This window comes from Xyrauchen texanus, chromosome 37 (assembly GCF_025860055.1).
Source record: "Xyrauchen texanus isolate HMW12.3.18 chromosome 37, RBS_HiC_50CHRs, whole genome shotgun sequence".
NCBI lineage: Eukaryota > Metazoa > Chordata > Actinopteri > Cypriniformes > Catostomidae > Xyrauchen > Xyrauchen texanus.
Window position 1 is genome coordinate 12886918 of NC_068312.1, and position 18827 is coordinate 12905744.

An 18827-nucleotide genomic window follows, 5' to 3' on the forward strand; every position below is an offset into this window, starting at 1 on the left:
AATGTTTTCCAGATGCAAGCATCAAGATTCAGCATCAAAACCTGAGTTAAATATTTTATTTGAACACAAATGATTTTGTGTTCCGACGAACACAAAAATGTTGTTGAATGCATTGCACAAGTAGTCAATCTACATGTGTTTACATTGTAAAATACATTTACATACATACACAAGAAAACACATTAACTGTACTTTGTATTTTGTATATTGTCTCCTAAACTCACATATATTTATATATCTAACTCCAATTGGCTGATACTATTTCACAGCCCAATGCCTACAATGTATAGCTTATACAGTGAACCTATGTCTAATTCCAAACTAACATGTCATGCTATGTTTAGTGCCCTGAGGCTATGTGAATATGAGTGCCATGTGTGTAAAGGCAAAACTTCTGCAATTTAACAGCCTTGCTTAAAAGATTCTGCCAGGACAGGACCTCTGCCTTGTCATTATCCCAACACCGGATGACTCTTTGTGTATGTGTATGTGTGTGTGTTTGTGAGTGAATGCTTTTATGGGGCATTTGACTTAGTATGATAGCGGACATTATTGTCTTGAACGGACATTTCAATCTGAGACCACTGCATATTTCATGTACAGCAATAGTACACCCTCATAAAACCTTCTGGGTCTTTTCTAATCTAACTACAATCATTCCCAATGTTTGTCGATTCTTTTGCAGAAAAAGTGCACTCCAATAGACAATCTTGTTAAACTCTTGATCAAAAACAAGAAATAATAGAATGTGCTTTTATAAGAAAAGTGAGAAAATAGCTGGATATTACACAATTGTATACAGCACTGGTGTAATAAACTAGAAAAACAAAACAGGCAAGCCATAAACATCAAAAGGTTATTAATTAAGAACCCATTTTAGTTTATTTTTTTCATGTTAAATGGACTTAATCAATGGAATGTGTTGTTCTTACAGCTGTGCAAATTGGTTTCCCCAATATATCAATATGCTCGCAATACTTGGAAATATTTATGAAACATTTATTAGGTTTTCATAAAAGACCATGCCGTTTTAATGTCATCATGATGGCAGAAAAAACATAATGGAGAAAATACCAATATGGAGCCAATTAATCATTCTTTCACTCATTCATGTGTCCCAAGGGAATGTGTAACCTTTAACCATTTCATGGGGTTAATGCAGAATAATTTAAACTTTATGGAAGTAATGTTTAATGTTGAACTTTGTAGAACATTGTGTAATATGTGAGACTACTGTTTATTAGCTGTTGATCAGTTAGCCCTTTAGCAGGTTAACATTCCTGTGAGCAAGGATTACAAGCAAACACAAATACAAGTGTTAAAAAAAAGTTAAGGTGCTTCCTACTGTTAAGCCTTTGAAATAAATATGGTACTTAACTGGCTTGCTGCAATAAATACAAGCCAATTCAAATTCACAAAAAACTGTAATATTTAACTAAATTCAATAAATAAAACTTGCTCAAAATTACTCAATTTAATTTGATATATATTTTTTTATGAAATTGAAAAGGTTAAATCTTAAAATTATTATATTTTTTGTGTATGTGCAATTAAACACTGAAAAAAATGTGCTTCATGTGGTAACATTTAAATTGACTGGTTTTATTCAAGTCAAAAATATTGTTTACCATCACTGAATCAACCTGAAAACATATTATACCAAAAAATTAATTTTGAGGGTCAGATCAGGTAAAAATTGCTCCTAAAAGTAACAATTGCCAACCCTGTTGCAATTGCAGGTCACTGTTTGTTTTACAGTGTACGATTCATTCGCGTTGTCACTGAGACCAGATTTTAGGCCTTAGAACCAAATCTTAACTCATTTAGACTCTGGCTGAATATACATTAAAAATTCATCAAAGACTTCATGGTTTGCAGAGGTGACAACAATAGTTCCAAAAAAGTGTCCCAATCATCAGAACTATTTGAATTCCTCTACTCATTAGGCCTATAAGATTTTGACATTCTCCGTATCCCTCCAAAAAAATTATTATTCCATGCTATAACCAACTGTGGTGCAAACTTTGAATGATAAACAATACAAAGCCATGAAATACATAAATTACAAAATAAATGACTAAAGTGATTATACAGATATTTGTTTTAAGGGAGCTCTTAAAGGTATAGTTCACCCAAAAATGAAAATGTTCTCATCATTTACTCAGCCTCATGTCATCCCAGATGTGTATGACTTTCTTTCATCTTCAGAACACAAACATTTCAGATCTGTAGGTCCAAACAATGCAAGTGAATGGGTGCCAACATGTTTAAGCTCCAAAAGGCATACATAAAAGTACTTCAGACGAATCTAGTGGTTAAATACACATCTTATGAAGCAATATGATAGGTGTGGGTGAATTATGTATATTACGATTACTTTTTTAAATTATGATTACTTTTATGCTCCTTTTATGTGGATTTCGGAGCTTACACATTTTGGCACCCATTCACTTGCATTGTACAGAGATGAAATACTAAAAATCTTAATTTGTGTTCTACAGGAAAAAGAATGTCATACACATCTGGGATGCCAGGAGGGTGAGTAAATCATGAGAATTTTCATTTTTGGTGAACTATTTCTTTATGTGTTAAACAGCTACACATGTCCTCATGCAAATGTGTTTGTCACTGTCCTGGTGCTTCTTTTGTTGCAGTCATCATTCTCTGTTTTCTCTTCACAAGGAGAGGGTTGGACGAGTTCTCAATGGCTTTGATCTTTATTTGCTCGTAGTCCACTCTTATTGTTGCCAAGGCATTAGTCATCTCTTCCTATGTATTTACGCAAATAATAGACTTACCAAGCTGACTTACAGAAAATGTGTAATTACTGTTTCAATAAATATTTTATATTTTTTATGACGTTTTTCATATTTTACAATTAAATGTTATTTACAGAACATGACAACTGACCTTGACTTTTTCCCAGACATTACTTTCTTCTGTAAGAACTCGACTCGTGTGTAGAGGAGTCTTCGGAACCTTCATTGACTTCTGTACACATCCAGAAAGAGAAAGGCATTAAAAGTACATAGTTAACTTGTTAAACTTTAATGTGCATGGAAAGAATTATTTAACAGCCAAATGTTATCATGAGCACACCTGTCCCTTGTTTCACATGGATAATTCATACTCAGAAAACAATCTCAATTATACATAAAAAATTTAAAATAAATCAAGCCCTTAATATCTATTTACTTGGTGCTCCAGATCTAGCAGAAGAATGCCCATTTAGTCACCTAATATGACAACAATCAACAACGAGTGCATTAACTTTAAATTGAACATTAAAAAGTGAATATTTATTTCAAAACAAGGTTCAGAATATTAAAACACACATATTTTCCCCATATTTTTTATTTATTTATTTACTTATTATTGCTTTTCAAGAAACCTTAACAAAGGCATAAAGAGAAGAGACAATAACAATAAACCTAGAAAACTAAGATCTTTTTTTTTTTTTTTTACACAGGATTAGCATTGGCATCATCTAACATAATACAATCACTCACACCTCCATGACAGTAGTATAAATGGTAAATATAATTATCACTCCTATATCAAAATGATAGTTACAACCAGGGCAAGTATAACTAAGCACATAACTGCAGCTCACACATCCAATTTTCATGACATATTAGGGAAAATATCCCTATACATTGCTTTCTTTCCTATCTAGGAATGTATGACCATCCCTCCCATATACTGCTTACACCTTACTGGGCAAACAACAACATCATCATCATCATCATCATATAGTTCGATATACAATACATGCTATCTCTCACAAATCTTGATATTAGCTTCTTACATACATTAACATTGTCAACTTCCCCCTAGTTAGCCATTCAATATTGTATTCAAGTAGGGGCCCCATATTTTCCAAAATACTTCCTACCTGTTGTTCAGCTTAAAAATGAATAGTTCTTAGTTGGCTATTTTGGTCATTTCTCCCCACCACTTGTTAAAAGGGATGATATTTTTAGTTTTCCAGTGTCTGTTTTTAGGTTTTTCAACAGCAACACTTATTTTTACTTTTATATTGATTACAATGCATAAGAATTATACAAAAAACCTGACTTGCACACCCCCTGATGTCACTAGCAGATGCTTTACATTTCTAGATAAAGCAGTTTTTGTGCTTGTAGTGTGCTTATAAATGTGAGCTCTCTTCAGCTGAGTTTGTAATGAACAGTGAGATATACAGGCTTGGAGGTATGGGCCAAATATAAAAAGGGTACAAATAAAACAGCGAATTTGCCATCGACTACTGTTTAGCTCACATGTTTCAGCATGTTGGGCTGGGAGCTCATGAGAGCTACACAAGTTTAAACCCGGCTTGTGACATTTTCTGATCCCCCCCCCCCAGTGCTTTTTAATGATTCACATCAATAAAAGGGACATAAATGGCAACAATGAAATAAAAATTATAATGTTTATGCTCACATTGATCCAAGGATGGTTCATGAACTCTGTGATGGTCATTCTCTCTGTAGGATCAGTTTTCAATAAATGGCAAATTAGCTGCTTTGCTGTCGAGTGAAGAGAAGATGAATCTTACCAGCTGTATGTTTAATGCAATGACGTTTGTGATGTTGAACAAAACATCATAAAAATTACCTTCCTCTGACACCTCTGACCATTCAGGGTTAGGGAATTCATACATGCCATTCCGTATCCGAGTCGTCATTCCTGGTGACATTGGCCAGCCATGGTTTGAGTAGAATGGTGGATATCCACACAACCTACCATTAGGATAAGAAGAGAAATGCTTGTTGTGAATTAAAATCCAGGAACACGAAGCACTGATGTGCTATTATATAACCATGAGGATGTTCTCACTCACTCACAGGAGGTACATGATGACTCCTAATGACCACATATCACATGACTTATCATATTTCTCTGGACCAAGCACTTCTGGAGCTGAGAGAGAAAGATTCATTTTTAGCTCCATTGTATCATGATACTAAAGAGAGCCACTGTGATTAAATTAGCAGTGACGCAAAACTGACTTGCCTGCTTACCCACAAAGTAAGGTGTATAGCAAGGCGTGGTCAAGCAGTTGCTGGTTGTGGTCTCTTTGGCAAATCCAAAGTCTGTGAGCTTGAGCTGGGCATCAGGTCGCTTTGATGTGTACAGCAAATTCTCTGGCTGCAGTTAGGAGAAGACTGAATATTAAAGGGATATAACAGGTTCTATACAAGGTAAGCTCAATCAACAGCATTTGGCCCTCGTTCACTTCCATTGTAAGTGCCTCACCGTAACCCTGGGGCTGGTTGAATCTTTTAATGCGTCTAACAATTAGTCTGACTAGCTAAGATGCCACAGAAAGCCTGTTGCATAAACAAGCTCAAAGTTGTCTTTAGTAAGACACATTACATCACATTACATTGTGGAAAAAGTAAAACACTGAAAAGCTAAAATAATGGTTGACTGTGGACACTCAATGCAGGGTGCGTCTCAATCAGCTCCCTAGTTCAGTATTCAGGGCACTGATCAGTGAGTCAGCCATTTCTACCACTGTCTCAATGGCAAAATCGTTCCAGTAAAAAACCCTCGTAGAAGTCAAAGTCTTCTACAAAGTCTCAACTGAAACCCCCTTTTAACGCTCAACTTAATCCCCCACTGGCTCAGCTGACAGTTGGCAATATAGATTGTAAACAAAAGTTAGCCTAGGGGTCTGCTGTCTTACATTTTGCTCTTAAATTAGACTGATCCAAGTTTTAATGCAATTGACTGAAAAAGTTAAGACCAAAATTTGAAAGGACTAACTAGTCTAAAAAGATTTTAAGCAACTGGCCCCAGATTGTTGCTTTTTAAAAAAGAAAAAAAAGAAAAAGAGGAATTTTTGTGTAATCAACATTATGCCACAAATACTGAGCTTAAACCCGGAATATTCCTTTAAATATAAAAAAGGCTTCTTGTGTTTGTTCATATTGAAAAAGAGTCTGCAAAGTCCTTATTTTCAGTAGTCCATGCTTAGTTTCAGAGGGAGATTTCGGTTCTAGAATTAACTGCATAGAGACATAATGTCTTAGGCCTTTTGTGAAACATCAGAACATGAGGTCCTACACTCTTAAAGAGGTTTGAAATCTTAAATGTCCCACTGCGTCTTTATAGACCTTTACATAACCCTAATGCTGCTTCCAGCAATCAGCCATATATCCTACAAGTTTACAGAATACATAGCTGTTTTTCCATTAAATCTGTTGTAAAAAATATATATTGTTAACAAGTGAGCTAATGCATTGATTCAATAGCCAAATTATTCAATTAAACCCAAAGAAATCTAAATGGCTGTGTTTTTAACAAGGATTCAACAATTATGTAATACAATCTGCCAAATGATGGCAGGAATACAAGCTCTTACAAAGTCAACATACAAAGTCAGAGAAATGAAAAAGTGATGCCTTAATACACATCAACTCAAAGCTTTACATGGCACCTTACCATTCTTCAAGTTTTTCACAGGTGTCATGGAACATTTTTGGGAAAACTAAAGACATTTTAGCAACAACTAAAGTTTAACACATTGTAAAGTTGTCACTTGTCACAGAAAGACAAAAGACAAAAGTGTAGATAATGGTATGGATAATGTTAAGAGCTGGACTAATTCATATAGTTTCATTCTGCCTTCTAATAGTCGAATATAATACATAATACAGTAACTCACCTTGAGGTCTCTGTGAGCAATGTCATTCCCATGCAGGAACTCGACAGCTTCTCCAATACTTCTCATTATTTCAGATGCTTCTACTCATGAGGTGAAGAAACAGACAATAAAAAGAAAAATTAAAAATAAATGTAGAATTGTTCATTGATCTCTCATCAGTGGAAGTAAATGGCTTCTTTGGGGGAAGGGGGTGTTTGGTGAGGGGAGCTGTACCTCTTTCAGTGAAAGCTTGATCGCCACGTTCCTTAAGGCGGCAAAAGAGTTCTCCCCCCTCCATACTGTTTTGGTAACAAAAAAATGAAATGCATTGCCTTCATTAGTATTCGAACTAATTTTCCCCACATTTCTTTTTATCATAGACTTGTTTTACAATAGTATAAACAAAATATTTTCAAACACTTTACAATAAAGTTCCATTCTTTGATATTAGTTAATGAATCAGGCATCATGAACAAACAATGAATAATATATATTTTACAGAATGTATTACAAACAAAATTGTTCATTGTTAGTTGATATTAACTAATGTAGTTAACTAATGTTAACAAATGGAACCTTATTGTAAAGTGTTACCAAATATGTTATATAAATTCAATTACAATATCCCATTGTGACAATCAGAGACGTGCACAGACATTTGGCAGGGGCTCAAGTGGAAAAAAGGGCACTTTTTTAAATAAAACGTTAAATATATCTTAGTATTCACTAGGTTTATCACAAGAGCAGGCAACATCAAAGGTAACTATGCCACATTGTTCATGTTTTCTATGCTACTAGTTTCAAGTATATATTTAGAATAAATGACTACACCAAGGAGAGGGACATAGTTTCACTAATAATTTGTTATAATTAATAATATGGCAATAATATGGCGATTTCCTATTCATGGCAGTTTCCTGGTGCTCCTTCTCTTTCCTTTTCCTTTGGCATTGTGCAATCAAGCAACAGAATACTGAATTGCCTGAATACATTAATTGATCAAATACATTATTATTATTATTGCTATTATAATTTCACTTACCACGTGCACGCGCACACACGCAAACACACACACACACACACACACACAATAACTGATGGTGAAAAGGACTTAGTTTCACATTTGAGGGAGGGCTGTCTGTATCATATAAAGATCTATCAGCATACAACAAACTAATAGAATGGATAGTTATTAGATGAGGAGACTACGATCAAAATGATGATGTTACTATTTAAGGCTGGAAACTTTTTTCATAGTGGTCAATTTTGAGATTTTGGTCTATTTTGCTTCCATGTCCTCTTTCTCTCTAATGGAAAGAAAACTTCCAAAATACACATTTAGATGGTTTTTGTTTTAAGCCTACTACCATCCATCTGTTTGGATCTGTAGATTTCTTCTGAATTAACCAAAACAACTAATCTGCATATTTAAACATAACTGTTCAAGGGAAAACACTCTTGATGTAAATCATTAACTGGGGAAGTTCTGTGGTGATATGCTTTAGTTATTTTGTTTATCCTATTCACCTGTAGTGCCTTGTCAAATGTATGCAAATTAGCACATTTCAATTAGTTAAAGCCTAATTTGCATATCAATGTGGCGATTGAGATTATGTTATTATGGGGCTTTTCCGCTGCATGGTACCACTCGACTCAACTCTGCTCGCTTTTTGGGGGTTTTCCACAACCTGGTACCAAGCGAGCCGGGCCGATACTAAATGTGACGTCAAAATCCTGCAGGTCACTGATTGGTCAGGGAGAATCGTCACTACCAGCGTCACTGGATTTCCGACATGCGACATCAACCCGATAGTTTTAAAGTTAGCAACAGAGATAACAGTTTCATTTGTTCACACGACTTTCGATTTGTGAAAAAAGAAACGGCTGAGCGCAAAACCACGCCATGGTCAATAAACGATGTGCAGACGGTCCACTCATTAGCGTCGAATGAAACGAAAAAGTCTCTCAGGAAGTGTATTAGCTGTTGGTCGCACACGGCTACCACCTGACCTATCAACAGTGTAGGGAAAAGTAAAAAAAAAAATTAAAAGTGACTACAGAGCCAACAAGGAAAAGTGGAAGTGGTTCAACAGAATGGACGCCACCTAAACCGGTGAGCAATGGGAGGGAAAGTGCCCTGGACTCAGCCACGATGGAGGATTATACGTTAACTCTATACTCTGCTTGAAAGCTTCACTTTATTTAGTTGACCAGCTACTGGAAAGCTTACTTCTAAAACAACAAGGCCAATTTAACTGTTACACTTGTGTAAAATCACCATGCAACAACTGCTTTATGCAGCACAATGAGCTAGTAGCTAACAGCTAGTGGTTGTGTTATTGTTTTGGTCAGTTTGTGTCGTGTTTAAGATGATGTCACGGCAGTAAAGGCGTCGCAACTATGACGATCAGCCTATAATCCCACCCACGTTGAGATGGCTCTAAACTGCAATGGAAATGCAAGCTCAAAAACATAAAGCGAGTACACTTGAGGCGAGTCGAACCATAACGTGCAGTGGAAAAGTGCCATCAGACAAATTTGACTGTATTCACCTGTAGTATCTCCATTAAGTACAGTACATTAGCCTGTATGGCCATGATATATTGCCTTAGCTAACTTATTACATTAGCTAATAGTTTATGAGTCATGCATGTTCGCAAGACACAAGTTTACTATATTTGTCTTTTGGCTAATTAGCTGTAAAGTCGAGGCACTGGTAGCTTAGTCTTTTGTTCATCACCACTCACCTCCACACAAGCCAAGAAATACACAACTGGGATAGGAGCTGGGAGCTGTCTGTGTGATATTTAGATTTTTTATTCAATAAATATATTTGTCTGACAGGGAAGCTGTGCGCAGACAGGAATCCACACACACAAACACACACACAAACACACATATATATATATTCATTTATTTAAAAAAACACCCCAGAAAAAAGGGCACTTTCTCTCGAGGAACAAAAAGGGCAGGTTCTCAAGCCCCCTTTGATGTCTATGTGTGCACATGCCTGGTGACAATCCTCAACAGCAATCTCTTTATCTGAAGATTTGTCTTTTACAGTTGTAGAAAAGAGCCCTACCACTCCATGATGAGAAGCAAACACTTTTTGCCTTGGTAGAAATTCTCAAAGACATTTGCAATTCCTACAATACGTGGACAACTCGATGCCCTGTAGTGAAGCTCCACTTCTCGTCGAGCCTTAAAGGTGTCCTGCAGCATCTGAGAATGAGAGCACATGATCAAGTAAAACCCTTTTAGCCACTCCAAATTAAACAACATAATGGAATTGTACATTAGCCAAAGAACATTGAGTTCTTCCCGTCTCTGCTCTAAGAGAGGAAATGAAGTGTGTTTTTTTTTATTAAGTTAAAGAGAGGACTTGTGATTTCATTATAAATATGTTTTGATTACAGTTAGGCCAAGTCGACTCTAAAATGTTTTTGGTATGCAGTAATAAAGCGCATTTTCGAAAGTCTACCAATTTTCGGTGGAGGAAAATGCTGACAAAAAAAAATAAATCTACACTCAGAAATAAATGTTTGCCAGACCATCTGCAATTGTATTAAATTTTTAGCAGTTTCAAATATTTTCAAAATCAAAAGTTGTATTTGTTAACATTAGTTAATGCACTATGAACTAACAATGAACAACTGTAACTGTCATGTTTTCCTGTTTTTGTGCTTTTATGTTGAAATTCTTGTTTAGTTCCCACGTTCCTGTTTGTTTTGTAGTGCTATTGTAGTTTTATTTCATGATTGGTTCTCCCTTATTGTTTCCCCAGGTGTTCCTCATTCCCTGATTGTTTCCCTGCGGCCCCCGGCCAATGAGCCCACACCCACGCCTGCCACGGCCAATGAGCCCACGCCTGCCACGCCCAATACCCATGCTTTCCACGGCCAACAGGCCGGTAGCCTCGTCCATCCCAGAGCCTGCATTGCCAGCCTCGTCCATCCGGAGGAGGAGAAGAAAGGCTTCTGTTCCCAAGTCTCTTCCTCTGGACACGACCACGGAAGTCGTTCCTGAGTCTCTGCCAATTCCCACGACCACGGAGGTCGTTCCTGAGTCTCCGTCCATGCCCACAACCACAGAGGTCGTTCCTGAGTCTCCACCCATGTCCACGACCACAAAGGTTGTTCCAGAGTCTCTTCCTGTGTACTCGACCATGGAGGTCATTCCCGAGTCTCTGCCCATAACCATGGAGGTCATTCCCCATCCTCCGCCCATGCTCTTGACCACGGAGGTCATTCCCCAGTCTCTGCCTATACTCTCTTCCACGGCTCTCAGCCCTGAGTCTGCCACGGCTCTCAGCCCCAGCACCTTCCACGGCTCTCAGCCCCAGAGCCTGCCGCTCCCCCAGAGACTTTTCCTCCTGTGGCTCCGGCAGCTCCTCCAGAGACTATTCCTCCCACAGCGGCTCTGCTGCCTGACCAACTCTTTGTCCTGCTGCCGCCTACCAGGACTCCTGACCCAGTCCACACTTTGGTCTCAAGCCTCCCTGACCTTGCCTTGTTCCTCTGCTCCCCTTGTGCTTTTATGTTGAAATTCTTGTTTAGTTCCCACATTCCTGTTTGTTTTGTAGTTCCCCTTCTGTCGCTCTCTCCACGTTGTGTCGGAGAAGCGACACTAGGGGTCTCTCTTGAGCGCCGATATCCACCTCTGATCTATGAAAAAAGGCCAATGAGAGTTGGCAGCCAGTATTTGCATGTCCCGCCCCCGGACATACGGGTATTTAAGCGGCGCAAATACGGGAGTTCATTCAGAAAATTTCTTCGAGCCGATGGTCTGTCTGCAGTTTGCTGCGAAGTTACACGCCACTTAAACGTTCCTGTTTTCCTCTGACGATCTGCATGCTGTTGGATCTTGACGGCGACAACAGCGGCTTTCTCCTTCTCAGTGCACGGCGTGCACTGTTGCCCCTGAGCTTCGACAGCGCAGACACATACACACACACACACTGTGTATTAAAAGAGTTTTTTACTAAAAGAGTAATTTTCTCTAAAAGAGCAAACACAGCGCCGTTGAACGTCCTTTTAAGGACGCGTCTTTTTCAAGATGCCTTTCCGCCCCTGTGTCGTTCCTGGATGCGGTAGAGTGCTCTCTGCTTCAGACGGCCACAGGCGCTGTCGCGTGTTTGGGCCGCGATCACACCGAGGCGCCGTTTGTGGATGGTTCATGTTCTCACTGCGAGAACATGACCATGACCACGTTGCGGTCGCGGCTCGCTTTCAACAGAAAGCAAGCCACCCCAGCCGCACCACGGGATTAAGGACGGTGCGGTTGGCGCTGGGGGCGATTTGGGGGCGGCAGCGGGTGCAGTTTCGCCGGGTAGCCCCCCGCGAACCTCCCGTTCCCCGACACGCTCGCTGGTCTCCGTCCACGCTCGCGGCGATAGCGGCTCGCCTCACGGCCCGGCTGTCTATCCTCCCGAGTCCGAAGCAGATGAGCTCGCCGCTGCATCGGAGAGTGCGGTGTCTGATGCCGAGGACTCCCCTGGACTGCCGCCTTCGGGCCAGCAGGCCCAGGCGGAGGCCGATGCTCAGATGTCCGACATGCTTGCCCAGGCCGCCTTGAGCGTGGGGTTGGACTGGAACCCTCCATCCTCCCCACAGCCTCCTCGGTTGGATGATTGGTTCCTGGGGCAGCGCCGCTCGCGGCCTCGCGATCCCCCGGTCCCTTTCTTCCCGGAGGTGCATGATGAGCTGACGTCTACGTGGAGAGCCCCGCTCTCCGCTCGTCTAGGTGCCACCCGCTCTACTCTCTCCACCCTCGACGGCGGAGAGCGCCACGGGTACGACGCGATTCCCCAGGTTGATAGGGCAGTTGCGCACCATCTATGCCCCGGTAGCCCTACCTCCTGGCGGGTCGCCCGTACTCCCATCCAAGCCCGGTAGGACAACATCCTTGCTTAACGCGAAGGCCTACACTATGGCTGGACGCGCTGCCTCCGCCCTGCATGCAATGGCCCTCCTGCAAGTCCACCAGGCCAAAGCTCTCAGAAACATGCACGGGGGTGGACCTGATCCTGATGTGCTGCAGGAACTGCGCTCAGCGACCGACCTCGCCCTGAGAGCGACGAAGGCCACAGCGCAGGCACTCGGACAGACGATGGCCACCCTAGTGGTCCAGGAACGCCATCTTTGGCTCAACCTGGTCGAGATGCGTGAGGCTGACAAAAACCGCTTCCTGGACGCACCTGTCTCCCAGATTGGCCTTTTCGGTGACACCGTCGAGGACTTCGCCCAACAGTTCTCCGCGGTGAAGAAGCAGACGGAGGCCATTTCGCACATCATGCCCCGCCGCAGACCTGCCGCTATGGGCCCTGCCCCGTCTGCCCGCCGAGGGCGTCCCCCTGCGAGGAAACCAGCTCCTGCTGCACCTCAACCCGGGCCCAGCTCTCAGCCCCAGCGTTGAGCACTCCACAGGCGGCGCACGCCCCCTGTCTCACGAACCCCCTCCAGGACCCGGAAGGCTCCCAAGCGTTCCTGAGACAGCCGACCCAGAGCCGAAGACGTTAGCTCCGGAGGTGGTAAGACCGCTCCGTCCCCTGGTGGAGGGCCGGAGGAGAATCCTTTGTTTTTTCATTTGCCACACCCCTGACGGGGCTGTGGTACCCACATTCTCAATAAAAGAGCTATTTCCTTTGCCTCTGGGTCACCTGGCTCGCAAATGCCGTTCTCACGGCAATGTGCTTTCAGATCACAACAGTCCCGGTACACCGGACGCGGCGATCCCGCCTCCCGCCTGCCCACGACTGTCCCCGGCCGGCCGGTTCAGACGAGTCCAGAGGACGCCAACATCAGACCTCCTCCTCAGTCAAGAACCTGCTCCTGCCGGGCGCTGGAGCAAGGTAAGTGCTTTGAGTCTATTCTCAGCACCTCAGCCTCAGGCCGCAACGAAGCCGCCCGACGCTGCATTACCTGTTCCGCCCCGCTGCGAGGCCCCGCCGGGTACGTCCAAAATACTCGTCCCTTTCATGCCCCTAGCGCAGAGCTGGGAAGCGTGGCTTTCGCTTCCCAGCCTGTCCCTCCAACCGAAATGAGGAAGGGTTTCTACAGCCCATACTTCATTGTACCCAAGAAAGGCGGCGGCTTACGACCAATCCTGGACTTGCAAGTTTTCAATCGGGCCTTGTTAAAACTCCCGTTCAAAATGCTTACGCAGAGAAATATTCTGGCTGGCGTTCAGCATCTAGATTGGTTCGCGGCGGTGGACCTGAAGGACGCGTACTTCCACGTCTCAATTTTGGCATGACACCGACCCTTCCTAAGGTTCGCGTTCGACGGCCAGGCGTTTCAGTACAAAGTCCTCCCCTTCGGCCTGTCTCTGTCCCCTCGCGTCTTCACGAAAGTCGCAGAGGCGGCCCTTGCCCCGCTACGAGTAGCCGGCATCCGCATTCTCAACTACCTCGATGACTGGCTCATCCTAGCACACTCTCGAGAGTTACTATGCACACACAGAGACCAGGTGCTCCGGCACCTCAGCCGCTTGGGGCTTCAGGTCAACTGGGAAAAGAGCAAGCTCACTCCGGTTCAGAGCATCTCTTTTCTCGGGTTGGAGTTAGACTCAGTCTCAATGACAGCACGTCTCACGAGCGAGCGTGCTCAGTCGGTGCTGGACTGCCTCGCTTCCTTCAAGCCAGGCACAGTGGTCCCTCTGAAACTTTTCCAGAGGCTCCTGGGGCATATGGCGTCCTCCGTGGCGGTCGCGCCACTGGGGTTGATGCATATGAGACCACTCCAGCACTGGCTCCAGACTCGAGTCCCGAGACAAGCATGGCACCGCGGCACGCATCGGGTAAGGGTCACCCCCGCCTGCCTCAAAACACTCCGACCCTGGACAGACCTCTGCTTTTTACGGGCAGGAGTGCCCCTGCAGCAGGTGTCCCGACGCCTCTCTTACGACGGCCCTGCTGATTGCGCTCGCCTCCATTAAGAGGGTCGGGGACCTGCAAGCGTTCTCTGTCAGCGACACTTGCCTGGAGTTCGGTCAGGCAGATACGTCTGTGATCCTAAGACCGCAACCGGGCTATGTGCCCAAGGTTCCTACCACACCATTCCGAGATCAGGTAGTGAACCTGCAAGCGCTGCCCCGGGAGAAGGCAGACCCAGCCCTTTCGTTGCTGTGTCCAGTGCGCGCCCTGCACATTTACCTGGACCGCACACAGAGCACCAGACGCTCTGAGCAGCTCTTTGTCTGCTTTGGGGGACGGCAGAAAGGGAATGCTGTCTCCAAACAGAGGCTCGCCCACTGGGTTGTCGATACCATCACACTGGCTTATCACACCCAGGCCGTGCCCCTACCCTTACAGGTCCGAGCTCACTCAACAAGGGGTGTTGCGTCCTCGTGGGCACTGGCCAAGGGCACCTCCCTAGCAGACATCTGTAGAGCCGCGGGTTGGGCAACACCCAACACCTTCGCGAGGTTTTACAACCTCCGCGTTGAGTCGGTTGTGTCTCGTGTTTTCTCAGGTCCGAGCCCGTAGAACTCGGTAACACGTAGACCGACCGGCCGGGTGGATCGCTTGCGCCCAGAGCCCTTTTCCTGACGTCAAGGTAAAGTAGTGCGCCTTCTTCCCAGGGCGCCCCACTCCGAGTCGGTCCCTTAGGCAGTTACAGCTGCCCCGGTTGCCGTGCTGTAGCAACTCCCCCCTTCGAGGCTGGGATCTACCACCGCACCATACTTTCCACACGAGCCCTAAGACGGCCGTGTGACGTGTCTACCACTTTTCCTCCCCAAGAAAAAGGGCAGGTGTGGTCTCCGCAGGGTCTGGGTAAGACCCCCTTCCCTATATGCGTGTAAGGGCCCCCGCCGTGACTGCTCTATGCGAGAAACATAGAGAGAAAAGAGGCCCAGCCAGGCTGGCCCGTTCCCATGTTGGCAAACATCGCCTTGTTCCCCTCCCAGGGTAACTAGAAGGATCCCGATGTTCGTATGGGGCATTGGGGAAGAGTACGTGCAGCCGGGTACAGACGATGCGTGGCACTGGATGAATCCCTGCCCGCCTCTGTATCGGCAGTTCACGTACACGGTTCAGCACATGGCAAGATTGGAATGGGTCCCCTAGTGTCGCTTCTCCGACACAACGTGGAGAGAGCGACAGAAGGAGAACGTTTGGTTACGTATGTAACCTCCGTTCCCCGAGGGAGGAGCGACACGTTGTGTCTTTCCTCCGCCATGTCACTGAACCGAGCCACTGTTGTGGCCGGACCATTTCCGGCTCCTCAGAAAAATCCTGAATGAACTCCCGTATTTGCGCAGCTTAAATACCCGTATGTCCGGGAGCGGGACATGCAAATACTGGCTGCCAACTCTCATTGGCCTTTTTTCATAGATCAGAGGTGGATATCGGCGCTCAAGAGAGACCCCTAGTGTCGCTTCTCCGACACAACGTGTCGTTCCCTCCCTCGGGGAACGGAGGTTACATACCTAACCAAACGTTTTATTTCATGATTGGTTCTCCCTGATTGTTTCCCCAGGTGTTCCTTGTTTTCCCTTTTGTATTTAAGCACTTATTTCCCCTGGTTAGTTTGTCAGTCTTTACATGTATTTTCATGTTCTGTACCTCGTTCCCAGTGTTTTGTTTTCGTTTTATTCTGAGTAACCTTGTTACAGTACATCTTACATCTTTGTTTACAGTAAAAAGCCTAATTTAGATCCTCCATCCCCATTACAGTAACTAACGTTAATATAGATTAATAAATACTGTAAAAAATATATTGTAAATTGTTTGTTCATGATACCTAATGCATTAATTAATGTTAACACATAGAACGTTATTGTAAACTGTAACCAGTTTACTCCTGAAGTAGAATAATAATTGTGAAATGTATGTATATAATTATGACCATTCACATACGATGAGGACACCAATCATATTAATAACCTTATGAAAGCAGATTTATTCTACATGGTGAGGGTCCCCTCATGGGGGCTGCTATGTTTGGACCAGCTGAATACTACTTGCTTAATCTCAGTAACTGCTCTGTTATTGTACACTCTAACTCATCAGTTAAATGAATCATGGCTGACTGTGAAGAGTGAATTTCTACAATGAAATCTGTAACTGAAAACAATTGTGTTAATGATGCTGCATCCACGGTGCTAGGTGTCCAAGATGACACAAACAAGTTACCCAGTGCACATTTAAGTACTTAATGAAACCCATAAGATCCTGCAAGAACTCAAAAGTCTGTCAATGGCTCTTCCATTATCCATGTAATTAGATATTATGGCTATGGTGTGAAATGCAGGAAATTCTACAGGCTTAACTTTGCAGGTGAGCCCACTTCCATTCAAGTAGTATTATGTAAAGCCCTAGAGCAATATGCAGTCACAGGGCCCAGAATTGCTGGCAATGGCTCTAATTGGAGGCGCCTACTCTTCTTACTGTGTCTAAAAGTGTCAGCTGAAGAAATGCTTAAGTTAAGAGGATAACAATCATCACCCAAGGAAATTTCTGGGAATACCAAATTGCTCCCATCATCACTAAAGACTTTTAGTGATGTTGCAGCTGTAACTGTTAACACATCATTGCTTACATATATACAGGGAAGATCAGAAAAAATACATCTTTCTTCAACATCATTTCTATAACTACACACACACACACACACACACACACACATATATATATACATACACACAGGGTTGGGGTGTAACGAAATACATGTAACAGGATTACGTATTTACAAATACAAAATATAAGTAACTGTATTCCATTGGTAATTAGAATACAGTTACATTCAAAATGTATTTTGATTACTAAACAGATTAATTTGTTTTTGTTTTTATTTGTTTAATTTAATATTTAGTCATTTCATATGGAAAACATTAATACATATAAATGATGCGATCCAAAGTGCATTTGAACAGCGGTGAAACACTTTCTTATGATGTGTTAAATTCATACGAGCAGACAGAGAAGTAAGTTTGAAGTAAGCTTTGAGCAGAAGAAATAGAAATAAACCTTGTGTATATTGTCTGCTTTAGACTAAGCTTAAATGCTATTTCTAGCCATTTTACATGCACATGTTACCAGACACGATCATACATTTTTATCAAGAAAATTTGCAATGGATCATAATTTCTTATTCTTTTTTCTAGTAAGACCTTTGATATTAGGGCAAAAATCATATGCTTGATAATTTTTTTTTATTGTTTTCCTGTAAAAAAAAAAAAAAAATATATATATATATATATATATATATATATATATATATATATATATATATATATATATATATATATATATATATATATAAAAATCCTTAAAACAAGACCAATTTGATTTTTCTTGTTTTAGAAACAACACTGCATAAGATATTTAGGTTTTTCAGAGAATGTATTTTTAACATATTTTGTCAATGTACTGGCAGAGTTTATAATAGTCAAAACAAGTGAAAAAAATCTACCAGTGCTGAAGAAGTAATCCAAAGTATTTAGATTACATTACTGACCTAGTAATCTAATGGAATACATTTTAAAAATAACCCTCCCAACCCTGTTTATAACTATAACTATGTATGTGTAGGCCTATGTGTGTGTGTGTGTGTGTGTGTGTGTTTCTTTTCGTGATGGTTAATATGGTTCTAGTTCCTTATTGAGGCTTTCCTGTCAGCGAACATATTCTCATTGCATACATCATGTAAAGCTTACAAATTAACAATGACCAAACAGATAGCCCACCTTTAAGGCATATTTTTCGCCAGTTTTCTTGTGAAATATTTCCCAGACCTTGCCGTTGATGCCTATCCCGAGCACTGGACCCGACAGTTTATATTCCTCTGTTATCACATTCTTCTTGATCTTCAGTGTGGACTTCAGCCCTGGAGCATCAATGTGAATCTCATGCGGGTTCTTTTGCTGCTCTTTAGAAACAGCTGAATCATGTTTAGTTTCTCTTTCTTCTGACATATTGGTGGAGTATTTTCAACTCACTATCGGTGAAGAAGTGAAGACTTTAGACCGGCTTAACGGATTTCGAAAGGATCCAATTAACAGGGCAAATCTGAATACTTTTACTCGCACTAAATAATAATCTCTTTCTCTCTTTTATTTACTCCCCAAAACATAGCGTTTATTATTTCTGTAAAAAAAAAAGTACCAAATAAATAACTCTTGCTTTGAAGGACACAATATTACTGTCTGAAGTTACATGTGTAGCGGTCACTTT

General features: G+C 42.3%; 1 protein-coding gene across 1 annotated transcript; it reads right to left on the bottom strand.

The window, feature by feature from the left end:
* Positions 1–1602: 1602 nt before the first annotated feature.
* On the bottom strand, positions 1603–18701 carry mapkapk2b (MAPK activated protein kinase 2b). Its single transcript, XM_052109045.1, has 10 exons — positions 18341–18701; positions 9735–9874; positions 6887–6951; positions 6674–6753; positions 5025–5151; positions 4848–4923; positions 4618–4742; positions 4444–4529; positions 2911–2991; positions 1603–2769 (listed from the first exon to the last, which is right to left on the bottom strand). The coding sequence occupies exons 1-10, from the start codon at positions 18566–18568 to the stop codon at positions 2626–2628; spliced, it is 1152 nt and encodes a 383-aa protein (XP_051965005.1). The 5' UTR covers positions 18569–18701; the 3' UTR covers positions 1603–2625.
* Positions 18702–18827: the final 126 nt, after the last annotated feature.